General features: G+C 42.5%; 1 protein-coding gene across 1 annotated transcript in view; it reads right to left on the reverse strand.

Annotated features, from left to right (window-relative positions):
- Positions 1–87: 87 nt before the first annotated feature.
- The window catches only part of AFG2A (AFG2 AAA ATPase homolog A), a gene marked incomplete at its 5' end in the record, with an annotated part of 172,416 nt that continues 158,584 nt past the window's right edge, over positions 88–13,919 (reverse strand). The window contains one exon of the mRNA XM_083861281.1: positions 88–923. Coding sequence (XP_083717407.1) covers positions 747–923 — 177 coding nt within the window. The 3' untranslated portion in view covers positions 88–746. The remainder of the gene's footprint in view (positions 924–13,919) is intronic.

Consider the following 13,919-nt stretch of genomic DNA (forward strand, 5'->3'; position numbering starts at 1 on the left):
CATTTATAACAGTTTTTTTGCAAGGAGGTTTTCTCATCCATTAATTAGGGTTCATTATGGATTTTAAGCAGCCAGCTTTAAATTACGTATTTTATCAACATTCCCATTTATTTTGATGTGAACAAACATCAACAAGAATCTTTTGCTGACACCTGGCAGTGGGTTCATGTTAGTGAAGGGGTGGACAGTTTTTGAAGGTGCCTACCTGCCAACCTATCTGAAAAGGAGTTGGTGAAGACTGAATATAAATGTTTGGCTGCAATCAATCTGGATGCCTCAGCTTTATCTCAGAAAGCCTGTTTGGCAGCTGTGCTGGAGATCATAAATCAAAAAATTCACAATAATTTTAAGCATTTTTTTAACGAGGCCACTCACTGGGATGGTCCCTAAGATTAGACTGTGGTTGAGGCAGGAACAAAAGAAGGCAACAACAGCATTTGTTGTTTTTTTCTTTAGGGCCAAGAATCCACCAAAATTCAGAATTTGATTTGAATATACAACTGAGATAAACTGACTTAAATCAGAAATCTGACCACCTCTAAAAGGCAGGTTATACCACTGAAATGGTGAAATCTAAGTTTAGGACTATGTCTATGACACAAAACTTCCACAGGGAGTTTTTATTCTGCATCCAGTTAACTCCAGACGCTCCACTAGCTCACAGTACAAAACTCTTTGGCTTCTGACAGCCTCACAAAGGAAATCTGCCATTCACACAGTGAATGGGGTATGTATTAATTTGCCTTTCAGAGCGCGTGCAGCCCACTTTGCTGCTGGTAATCTGCATAAAACTGGATTAACGAGTCGGGAATCCTCGGGCTCACGACCATCAGCGCGCTCCGGAAGTGCCGGCCAGTGATAGATTTGGCATGGATGTCTTCCTGAAGGGCCAGGAGGGCTGCTTCCCTGCAGACTGCTGTGATCTGCAAAGAAACACCAAAAAAAAAAAAACCCGCCACAGAGCATTATTATTGTTATTATTATTATTAACGTTACTTGAAGAAAGAGAACACAAGAACATCAAATCACTCCAAATGCCAAATAATCACACATAGAGTTTTCCCCAACTTTTTAGGTTGTGGGCGATTAGGACATCCAAAAAACAGGATGTAGCTCAAAATTCAAACCACAGTTACATTACATTTCGCATTACAGCACGCTGCAAATTAACTTGCTAATCATATTACCTTGTGTTAAACTCCCCACAACACCTGATAAATTCAAAATCCCAACCACCGGCAATATATTTTTTCCATCCCCAAAGTGCAAGAGCAGATATTCCCAGGCTCTGCAGGCACTTTTCTTTTCCAGCCTTGCACTGGGAAAGAAATAAAAACAATTAATTCCGAAAGGAGGCTCAGAGGAGAGGGGTGTGTGGAAGGGGAGGAGGGTTAAGGTCTCATACCCTGCAATGTGTTTTTAAGCTCTCTGGACTTCAGACAGCGGAAACAGACTGATGCCAGTGTCACTCTAAAGACACATTACTGTGGTGAAAGGAGCTTGTGGAATGAAAAGAGATATTGTGATTTCCAGTGCAACAGGGAAAACAGTGATTGATATTGACTGCTCCCTTATATCTGTAAATGAAAGAGCCAACTGAAACACATTTGTCCAGCTATTCAGCATATTTTCTCTGTTTGTTCACTTACTGAAAGGAGTTCCCCCTGCTTATGCTCTGCTAATGGTTGCCAAAGCTGTTTAGTAGCTTTTTAGGGGATTTAGCAGCATGTTTAGGAAGCTTGCACAAGAAAACATGCATGGATTTAGATGGCTTTGTCAAGTTACAACAATATTACTATTAGTTCTGTGCTGCTCTAATGAGCACCAAAGCTAAATACCGCTGTTACGCATTTTAATGCTTTTCAGGACTTCAGAGACAGCTGAACGTGGAAGGGCAGCTGAGATTTAGTGCACCAGCTTCTCAGTGGAGATCAGTAATACATCACCCAGAAAGTTAACAGAGAGGCCCTGGTTTTTCTGTGCAGGTTTTTCTCTAAGCAGACATTGTGACTGTGTCCCCATCTCGAACAGGAATATTAAGCTACTTAAAGAAAAAAAAAACCTGCACCAGATCAAACACCCCTTGCACTCCCTGCCTACCACTAAGCCCAGAATTCTTTCACAAGGGAGAAGACTGGTGCTGGAAAAACAGACCCCAACCATTCTGGACTCTGAACCCATGTTGGCCTTTGAAGAAGGGGTTCATTGCCACTTGATAAATACTGCAGTAAGGGCACAAAATGAAGAGACTCTCTGGAAGTTTTCACAGACATTATTAAAAAATCCCCAAATGCGGTTCAGCAGGTTTTGACTGCCCCGTTTTCTTCACAGAGACCATCACCTATCCATAGCATGAAATGCTGAAGCAGCGTGTCACTGACAAGGTGTTCACCTGTTTTAGTGAAGGAGAAGCTGAAGGAGACACTGTCAAGTTGTCACATCCAAAAATGGAAGGAACACCACTGCCAATCCTACTTCTTCCCCTTTCATTTGTACACCAATACACTCAGGAGGAATTCATTACCAGGCTGATAGTTCTGAGGATGCTCTCACCTGTTCTCTATGCTCTGCCAACACTATCAGTAACAGTGATGATAACTAACCTCCAAAGGATTTTTCTTGTTTGCTTTAATTTTATTCATAAACACTGAACCATAAGTTCTGTGATAACTGAAAATCACTAGACACGAGGAAGCACCAGAAAACTGATTATTTTTGGCTTCTTAAAAGCATTTCAGCTGCTTTTAAGGGACAAGGAGAGACTTTTAAGGCATAAATTATCATTCTTCCTTCTCCTGGCTGCACTTATAATTTTTGTAAACTAAATATTTTCTATATTATTGAGTAATAAGCAGCAGCCATTACGGCACAGTGTTGAAAATTTAGGCCCTCCTGTCCAGTCACAGAGTCCCATGGAGTTGTTTCCATTCCTTGGCTAACCCAGAGGATCAGGTTTCTGAGGTAAGAGATTAAAGGCAAGTTTGATTATTTTTCTTCCTTCAAGTATGCAAACTTTAAAAAACAAAGTCCTCACAAGCATTCTTACTCGCTGGTAAAGCTAAATCACTCATGGAAAGCAAACACAAGTGTTAGTGTAGCCACTGTGACAGAAGGGTGAATTCAGCTGGTGAGTTTGGCCTTATTGGCCTAAGGTCACTGGTCTGTCATGGAGACTCCTTGTCACAGCCACATTAGGACATTTCTTACCAAATGGAGCAACAGAAAGACTTTTAAATGTCATTTCTGTGGGGTGAGGAAAAAAGGGAAGGCCACAGAAGAGGCTGTAAGTGACAGCAGAGGAAGGAGACCCTTTGCAGCACTACATGGATCTTTCCCAGGGTTAGCAGCACTCCAAATCCAGAAGCTGCATCCACATCATCAGCTTCAAAACCCTGCAACAGTTCTATCCCAATTGACTTGTCCTGTGACTTTCTAAAATCACTTCTTCCTTCAGCCTCTACAAGATCACCATGTATCAAGTGCCACAGTTCAATCACACCTTACATAATACAAGCACTTTTGTTTGTATTAAACCTGGCAATTTCAGCAAGTCCTCCCTGCTGTTCCCTGTGTTATGAGAACGGTGACTCATCTGCTCTTCCCTGTTCACCTGCCATCGATGACTTTACAGAGTTTTATCTCATCCCCTCTCAGTCAAGTCTTTGCAAGCTGAAGAGTCCTCAGTGACTCAGACCTTGCTCCTGCCCAACCTGTCCATTCTTCTTCCCCTCTGCCACTGCTGCCTTGGCCAGTTGTGCCCTGAGCTCTCACTGCTGAGTGCCTGAGGCTGTGCAGGGCACAGAGGGGGCTGTACCAGGCCACAGCTCTGCCCCTGGGTTGCTTGCAGTTCCTTTGTTATCATTGTATTTGTGCTGAGAGGATTTTTCCCAGAAAATTATCCACACTGCTTCTAGCATCTCTTCCCAAGCGTCTATCTAATTTAGACCAAATTATCTGTGAATTTGAAGCTTGGGTGATATTCTTTTTTCTCCATTGCATTTAGTAGGACGAACAGCCTCTGCCTACCTCTATAAATGAAGGCTAAGAACCAAATTACCTGTTACCTGCAAGGCAATTCTTAATGAGTTTCAAATACAAATACAAGGAATCATAATTTTTACCTTTTCAGTATACAAAAAAAAGACAAATAAAAGTGCACTCTTTTGGATCTCTCTGTGTTGTGAGGAATAGGAATAATATCCTAGTGCTGTTCCAAAGGCAAAAATACATCTCACTGTATGGAGGGACAAAATAGATATTTTGTGACTGCATCTGAATCCAGAGTGGCTTTCAGCACCCACTCTAGGGCAGTAATGAAGACATGAAGTGACTGTTAGAGACAGCAGTGATTAAACAGCAATACACCAGGCACCAGGTAATTAAGCTCTACCTACTGTAACTACATGGGTGCTACTGCAGCAATAAAGAGCCAAGTGGGCTCAAAAACTGCTGAATCTAAGAGTATCAGAATATCCCCTGGTTTGGTTATAATTTATATGATTATAAAAGGAAGTTTACCAAACAGAATTCTCATTTTCAGTGGAGTCAGAGCAATTTACCAACCAATGCATTCATCTCTTAGCATTGAGAATAGTTTTGAATTCATGTATAAAAAACAGTACATTGCTTTCTTAAGGGCTGATTTATCATCTTAGGAAGTGCTTTAAAACCAGAAAATAAGAATTAATTTAGAATTCTGCTTCAAAGTCAAAAAAGGCACCAGAATCAAGCTTTCTTGGGGGGAAAGGAGAATTAAAATTTGCTGTCTGAGCCACACACACAGAGGTCAGTAAGAAGGGAAGCCACACACCAGTTCAGAGCTATGCTGCAAACAAGGATGAGCCCCCCTGCAGAAAAGGATTTACACCTAGTCATTCCTTCTTGCCCCCATTCCACTCCCAGCAACAATAAAACGCCTGATGCCAGTTCCTGTTCCCTGAATAAACAGCACTGAGCAAACCCATCTCTCCCCCAAACCAATGGCTATACTGGCTGCCTCAGCTGGGCCGATTCTCCCCCATTCTGGCATTAACCACCAACTCTTTCCAGCCGGACTCAAAGTCCTTTTCAGCTTCTTTGTATTTAAAGTGCTCTAAATAGCTTTAAAGAACCTAAAAAAAAAAAAAAAAAAAAAAAAAAGAGCTTCTGTGTTAAAGCCTTAGGTATTTTCAAGAAAGTGGTTTTGTTAGGGCCGAGTGTGCTGGGAACACCTGTGAATGTCGGGTTTAATTGGGCTGCAGCTGGTGTCGATTGTGCGCGCCGTAACTAGCAGTCACTGCCTTGGCCCTACATTGTGTTTCATTTTCCTTTTTCCTTTTTTCCTTCCTTTTTAACTCGCTCCTCCACCCCGCCAGTTAAAGTTGTAAGGGATTGTGTGTGAGAGGGATTAGGAAACAAGAATAGTGCCCCGCGGGTTGTGAACAGCGCAAATTGGGGCGCTTCCTGGCGGAGCGGCGCTACCTGCGAGGCTGAGCGCCCGCCGGGCACCTCAAAGGGAGACGGGCCCGGCTCTGGGGACTCGCCTTTCCGTCTTAGCCAGGGAGGGATAAAAGCTTCACACACGCCATTGGAGAAAGACGTGAATAACCCCCGGGTCTCGGCATCTGTGTCTTGCTCGGGCGAATTCCTGCCCTACCCCTATGCCAGGAGCTGCTCTTAAAAGCAGCTTATCCCCACAAAACAGGGATAGTTGGAAAGCTCTCAGGACCCACCTGAGAATAAGGGAAAAGGGGGCACGGATGCTCTTCCAAAGCGAGAAGCTGCTCCGTGGGCAGAGAGTAGCTGGGAGAGGTTTGCTGACCGTACTCTGGAAATCCACATAAATAATTCAATGCAGCTCCAGCAGCGCACAACTTCCCACAAGGGATTTGTAGGGGGGCTCAAAGCAGTGCTGGGCAGAGATGTAAAAATACCTCGAGGTTTGTGCCACCCCCAGCAGGTCACTCTGCTCAGCGTGGGACGCCACGGCCCTGCTTTTCCCCTTTCTCCTTTGTGCAGGCACCACCCGCTGCCGGCTGCGGGCTCTTATGCTGGCTCCGGCGCTAAGCTGGCCCTTTGATTCACCGATTCAATGCGCCAGACCATCAGAAAACTAATCCAGAAATAAAATAAAAAGAGCCTTAGCTTGCTGCTTGGGTATTGAGATGGGCTCAGGAGGGATTCGACACGTCGGCTTGGGAGGAGCAGGGAGCACAGCAAGTGGGATGCGTTATGCTCCAGGAGCTGCTGGGGAGACCTGCCTTAGATAAGAATACTGTTTTAAGATGTCACAAATATAATTTTTTTTTCTTTAAAATGGGCTAAACTGAGAGGGTCTTAGCTGCTGAGAAGTGAAATTTTTGATGTGTTTCAAAAAGGCTTAAATGTGGTACTTCTCTTGTGTTTTAACTTTCCTGTTTCGTATATAAACAAAGGAAAGACAAGAAAACAGCTTTTTTTCTCTGGTCTGCACAGAGAAATTGTTACAGATTGCTACAAATGTTGTTCTGTAGAGAGGAAAAAGTTTCCAATACTATGGAATTAGTGAACACCTTGTGATAAATTTTGACCAATGTTTAAAAGACAAAGAATCACCCTGTACATGCATCTCTTCATTCTGCTCGGTTCTATGATCTGTGTAGATTGAAGGATGGATCACAGAATCAAAGAATGGTTTGGGTTGGAAGGAACCTTAAAGATTACCTGGTTCTAACCCCTCTGCCATGGGCAGGGAACCTTCCACTAAACCAGGCTGCTCAGAACTTGGCTTTGAACACTTCCACAGTGGGTGTACTCAAAATTATACAATTATACATGTGGGTATTTTGCAAAGAGAGAATAATCTGTTCTAACCAGAAAATGGTGTATTAGCATCACGCTTTTCAGACAGTATCCATTCGCTCCTCAGATTCCTGTACTGAACAATGGGAGCTCTGGAGTGGATTTGCTTAGGATATGATTATTGCTCCATAAAATTTTCCCAGCAGAAGTGTGTAAGGCCCTCACAGGCCACACAAGTGCCTCAGTGAGACAGAGGCTTCTTTCATCTTTAAGCAGCTATGTTGCTTAAATGTTACTAGCTTTCCTCAAGTTAAAGGACTTACATCTCTACAGTTCTGTATTTAGGAACACTGCCTTGGAGCAGATGAGTTCCTACCCTCAGCAATGGCAGTCTATAATTAGATATTATTTCTCATACAAAATATAGACTTCTCTCTCCCTTGTTTATTAAAGAGACACTCAGTATGAGCAGACATTGGACTGTCTACTTTAAAGCAGGTCTGTACTGATGAGGCAGGATCTTTGCAATTCTTAAATGGAAAGGACAGGTATTACTTTTTGAGCAACCTGGTCTAGTGGAAGGTGTCCCTGGCCATGGCAGGGGGGTGGAATGAGATTATCTTTAAGGTCCCTTCCATCCCAAACCATAAACCCAGGATTATGTGTATCCTGTCTGTCTGAGAGCAAATGATCTCTTCTGCTATTCCTGATTCCTTTCATGAGACATTATTAAGCACATGTAATTGAATAAAACCAGCTCCTTTAATGATGTCTGTAAGTGACCTTAGTTCAGAGCAGTCTGCCCCAAATCTACACAACTTTATGTACCATTTGCTTATTTTTGTAATTTTGTGGCTTGATGTACAAGTGACCACGTGTGTGGGTGCCCACAGCTTACCTGAGGTGCTACACAGGGACACAAAGCTGTCCTGCTGCCTGAATACATCTGATTTGACCAGGATGGGAGTTCCCACTCACCCTTTCCATGGTGGCCACAGCAAAGACTAAGTCTTCCTTCTGCCCTCTCCTCCTGGTCTCAGCCAGGCTTCAGAATCAGCTGAAGGTGAGCCAAGAGCTGAGCCAGACAACTGGCCAGCTGCACATGTGGGACAATCATGGCAACAATTAATGAGGCAGAGTGAGCCCCAAATGCTGCCTTTAATCGCTCTTCCAGTACCAGAAACTGAGCAGGGGCTGTGCCCAGGCAGCAGACAGCATCATATGTATCAGTAGCTCCTGCTATTCTGTAAAGCTCACACACGCCCAGGGAAGGGAAAGATGAGGTATGTAGCCAAAATTAGGTGTATGTCTCATAACTCCAGCACATGATGACAGCTAAGGGGAATAAAGCAGAGCTCTCAGTGGTACATGCTAAGTGTCATCACGCATACCTCTGCTCATCCCAACATGTTCCAACAGAGCAAAGCCTCAGCTCCATCTGCAAGCTTTCTTTTTCTTTTCTTCCTTCCACACTCTTAAAAAATATTCCTAGATGTGGTATCCTTCCAAGCAATATATAAAACATGTAAATTCCGATTTCAATTCTGTAACTACAAGCCCCAAACGCAGCTCTTTTCCAAGAGGCGCTCTGCCGATATGGCTCCCATCACTTTGGCAGAGACATGGTATAGTTACACCTCTCACAAAGGAATTCCGTAACAAAACAAGTTTTTACATGCTGGGACCAAATATTTTTAAACAGCACTCTGCCAACTTCAAGTTTCAGCTATATTTGTGCAACTTAAAAAAAAAAAGCCAAAAAACCCCAACACTCCCACCACCCCCCCAAATCACATGTGTGCTTCTATACAAGATTAAGCTGCATTTCTGGTTAACCTCAGAATTATTTCAATTTTATATAAACATTTAATGGGAAAGTTTAACTTGTTCCCTTCAATAAGGAAAAGGAAGCTAAGCCACTAGAAAAACAGAGTCTTTCTATGTGTGTGTGTGTGTGTGTCCATGCACTCATTTTAATTAAAAGTAATTAAGAGAATCCTGTGTTCTCACTCACAGTCTGCTGGTGCTGCAAAGGGCCTGGACACAGAGCCAAGGGTACTCTGCTGAATGCCGCTGGCAAGAAAGATTGGATTATGCAACTAAAAAATTTAAAACTAGAAGACTTCATCATTAGCTGTGGCTGTCATGAGCTTCTCCCTAGGAAAAAAAAAAATCTGTATAAAACAGATTTGGCAGGTCCTACCTTATGAAACCTATCAGGGTGGAGGTGTTAAGTGGTTGCTGCGTTTGCTTGCTTGCTTTTCAGATTTCCAGGCACTTAAAAGCTTGGGTGGTATGTTCAGCATATTTCCTATTTCTTGCACTGGAAGATAATTCTTGCCTTTCTCAAGTTTAACTTGAGCAGAGGCCTCAGACTCCTATCAAAACAAAGCAAATAAAAGCAATTCTGCAAAAAGAACTGGGAGAAGTGCTCTCCCTTCCCTAAAAATAAGGGGTTTTTGGTCAATAAAGCACAGCCAGTCTAGAACTGTCTTGCATCTCCTTTCAGCTCCAGCTGCATTTCTATTACATTATATCACCATTTAAAGGTAGCTACAACTCTAAACTTTTGAATCCAACTAGCAAGGAAGGAAAGCAAAAAAATAAATTCTTTTTTCATGGCTTCATTTAAACTCTGCCTTTTGTCCTGTCTTTGGAGCCATGGCAAATATTGTCCTGATTCGGATCTTACACGGAGGTTAAAAATAGCAACTGTAGTTACTTACATATGAGGTATCCTAATACAAAACAGTAAAAGCAAACTCGGTTAAAAATAATGACAAATCTTCTAGAAACTTCAGTTTTTCTGTTAATTTTGGACAGAAAACGCACAAATCCTACAATAATAGGAGTTATACTTTCTGGGTGACAAGTGCATACACATCCTGGCTTGAGGCAGGAGGTGAGAAAAGACATTTGGGGAGAACACACATAAGGCCTTTGGATTGCAAAATGAGTAATGTCCTTAATGGAAGCTCTCTAGTTTTTATTTATTGGGTTCTCAGTTCCTGGAAAGTGTGAGATATCTCCTGTGGAGTATCTATTTCCTCAGCAGAGAGCTAGAGGAATTTCAGGCTGTTTCTAAGTTTACCTCTTGGAGCTTCCCACGACACCAGCTGCTCATGTTTCCCAGGAAAATCAGGGAGGAGGACTACTGCATGCCTGTATTCCAGGGAGGCAGAGTATGGCTGGGAGGGCAGGCAGACCTAGAAAGCAATGCCATTAAGCCCCAGGAAAATGCCTTTGTGTATGATTATTACTCCTAAAGGAGGAAGCAAAAAATGCTGGAAAATAACTTATTCAAGTTTTAATGCAGGTTTTGCTTGTGCAAGAAAAGAAAGGAAGTAATTACAGCAAGAAAAGAAACCACAAATGATGCAAATATATGGAACAAGAAAAGTAGGGTACCAACAATTACCTTGAGTTAAGGATTGATGGAAGGGTTGTATTTTAATGGAAGAGAAAGTCAATTAAGATGTTTGCTTTTGCATTGTTAACATTACAGCTTGTAATTTGGGTGCTCTCTTCCAGCTGAGGAAACTGAATCCACATAATGTCTGAAAGTCATCTAGATCTGCTTATCCCATGGATAATACATCTATTTAACAAATTCTTCTCTTTCACATTTGTAAACTCCTTATCCATTTGTGCCATGTTATTGCAAAAACCTCCTTGGTCTCTTAGATTTTCTCCCCCTCGTTCCTCATCTAGGCAAGACAATGTAATGCAAATTTTCAACACTATGAAGGCTTAGAAAACAGTTCACTTGAATTGCTCTTCAGGAAGATGCTTTACATTCACAATTTACCCTCAGCATTTCTGCAAGTATGCACAGGGGGAAGCAGAGGAGTCTCCCTTCCTCTTCCTCTATGTTGTATGCAGCTTTGCTTTTTAATGTTAACAGCATTTCAACTTCTTAGAAGCTGCAGTCTAACAGGATACTCAAAAAATTTAAGGCCAGAAAAGTATAAAATTTATGCCTAATAGTGTTCAAGGGAGGAATTGATGACGCCCAAAGGAGGATGCCACGAGAGTGAGCTCAGAAACTGTAACAAGACTAAAGACCACAGCTGACAGACTCTACAAAGCCACTAAGAAACATGCAACCAGTGACAGGACAGTCCTGAAGCAATCTCGAGGGACACTTTGAGGGACACTTAAAAATTGAAGTCACCATCAGCTTTTTTGCCTTCTGCTGTAGGGCCCGTTTGCCTACCAGAATGTGAGTGAATACACAGGAAAAGACCATCTGCTCCCACTACCTGCACTGCTGTGGGTGCACTCTTGCTAGAGCCTGCAGCACATACATGCCTTCTCCTGACTTTTCATAAATATTTTACTGTGCTGAATTGCATGGCCAAGTTATATAATGACACAACAAAGCACAACTGCTCTCCCTGGAGCCATTCCAGCCTATCTAACAGGCTCAGGAACCACCCAGCAGCCCACTTTGCACAGAGGAGGATTCTAAAGATGACAGCATCCAACAGAATGTGCCAAGTGGCCATGAGTCGATGAGGTGGGAAAAAAAGGACATCTTAATTGTAACATTGACTTCGTTCTTAGCAGCTGCTGCTCTTTCTGCCCTGCGTGGGTATCTACAACTGGTATTGTTTCCAGACCCTTGGCAAGAGCTGCGTTCAAGGAGATTTGCTCAGGAATTGCCTGTGTGCATGAGAAAGTGTGAACTTTCCACTTCCCTGTGTATTGCATTTACTCATGTTAGATGTACAGATAGTAGGACTCAGACAGAAAGTCTTACCCCCTCTGCAAAAACAATAAAAGGTGACCAAAAGAATGAAGACACTACATCCAGGATGCTGCCACAGAAGCAGTTTTCCATACTAAACCAAAAACCAAATGCCGTTTTCTCTCAGCTTTGTAACTCTTCAGAACTGCAAAGAGGAGATGTTCTTAACATTACACACTTACTATCATATTTAATACTTTTCATGCTACCTGGAAGATTCTTTTATACCAATCAGTTGTTTTTTATGGGGTGAGCAAGTTTTAAATGCACAAAATGTCACAGGGAACCTGGACTTTATTCCTTCCTTTTGTGTGACACCACATGACTAGCACTTCCCTGAGCAGCCCAGGTGAAGGTGCTTGATTTAGCTCAAAGGGCTGTGACTGAGAAAGCCTCTCTGGTGCTGCAATGTGCACCTCCTATTTATCAAGTGACTTCCAGATCAAGTGGATAACTCTGAGACTTGGAATGGGCACAGCAGCACAGCGACACTCCAGCACTGAAGCCCTTTTCCCCTCCACATAACCATGTTGGAAACAGCAGCTGTAGCACCAGGGAACCTGAAACAATGTGGGACTCTCATTCTGCATCATTAAATGCTATTTTACTAAATTAAAGGCCACAAGTAAGTCATATTGTATCCATAAGCACACATGCCACAGGCCTTTCCCCTTCCCATATTTCTCTCAGCTGTGGATCATGCAAAATCCCATGGAAGACATATTTCAGCTTTTAGGTTGGGTTGTTTTGGGATTTTTTTTTTTTTTTTTTTTTGTGAGAGCAAGACTTTCTACCCCTCGGTGGACACAGCGCTCAAACCACACTGCCAAATATTATATGATGTCCTCTCTAGAGTTAATTTTTAATTTCCTGACTCCACTGCATGAGAAATTTTCAAATTGTCTTGGTGGTCACTTTGAGGTATGTGCAGACCTCATTGCAGGAGTGAATGCAGTGTCAGCCCAAATGCAAACCCCCAGACTGAGTAGGAATTCCTGCAGAATTAGATCCTTGGTTGAATTAAGTTCCAGAGAGACTCGCAGTCCAAGGATGGACTGCAAACATAATGCAAAGGGTGTGAGCCTTTCTTGCCCCAGCCTGCAGCCAGGGGAGGCAGGTGTTTTCAATGTGTCACTCAAAAACCCAGTGATTTTCTATTTTCATTTTTTAATGCCACAATTCATAACCCACAGATGTTGTGCACAGCTATGGATCTTGGCACCCTCTCCTCTGTGAAAAAGCTTCTCCTGGCATTCAATTTTCTTTGCTTTACCTTAAGTCACCCTAATCACACTGACATCTACTATCGATGATTATATTAGCCCTAAAAGATCCTTAAACAAATGAAAAGGACTGACTTCCACTCCTAAAGTTCTGCTTCCAATTTTCTAAAGGAAATTAAATAATGTATAAATCAAATGCTGGGCGCAGGCCCAGGCAGCTGAACATCGCTTTGTCCTTTCAAAGTGAAGACGAAGTGTCTGCTACAGAAGGGACAAGCCAAGAGAAATAAAGCTTAACCTCAGCTCCATGTGAAAGTGATTTGGGATAATCGGGGGGAATCTGCAAAGAGGTTAAAGTGGGGACCACATACTGACAGGGGAACTTCACACAAGGATCAAAAATACACCAAGAGCTGACCTTCACCTGGAGGAGCTGCATAGCCCTGATAGCTTCGTTACACCAGAGCAGATTGCGAAGGGCAGGGGAAAGAAGAGATGAGCAGGAAGTCAATAATCTGTTTAGGGCTACCATTTGTCATGTCTTGGTAATCTTATCAGGGTGAGGTTTTTTCAGTTTTGCAAGATTTATTGCCTGACAACCTTGCAGTAAATGTGCACCCTTCTTCTCTGTTCTCCTTTAGCTAGTACACACTACTTAGATTATTAAATCAGCCACCAAGGGACTTCCTAATTTATGTACTATTGATGGACTGCTGATCCGTCTCCTTAACACAGTATATGTATCTAGAAGGGAAAAAAAAAAATCAGTAAAATGTACTAGATTTCTTCCTGGTACTATTTTCTGAGCAAGCTATTTGCTTTAATTGCCACAAGGCATTTCTTAAAACTATTGGGAGCAGATGTACTTTGTAGTATGATTTCTCCATTAAAAGAAGATCCTAATCAAGTCTATACTGCTTCAACACGACTTCACATGGACATTTTTGCACACAGAAGGGTGGGTCTGAAATCTCTGATCAGCACTAGACCTCGTGGTTAGGGTCAGCTTAACCCTACTCACATAAACCAAACTTTGGTGGAGAGAAAAAGGTGTGACACAGGCAGCTGTCAATGCCCCAACTATGTACACTTGTATTTCCAAAATATTCCTCCCCTCCTCCTTACAAAGTACAGAATATTTCAGATGAGATGCAAATGGCCTTTAAGCTCATCTTTACACTTTCTTG

This window comes from Zosterops lateralis, assembly GCF_965231275.1.
Source record: "Zosterops lateralis genome assembly, chromosome: 5".
Classification (NCBI taxonomy): domain Eukaryota; kingdom Metazoa; phylum Chordata; class Aves; order Passeriformes; family Zosteropidae; genus Zosterops; species Zosterops lateralis.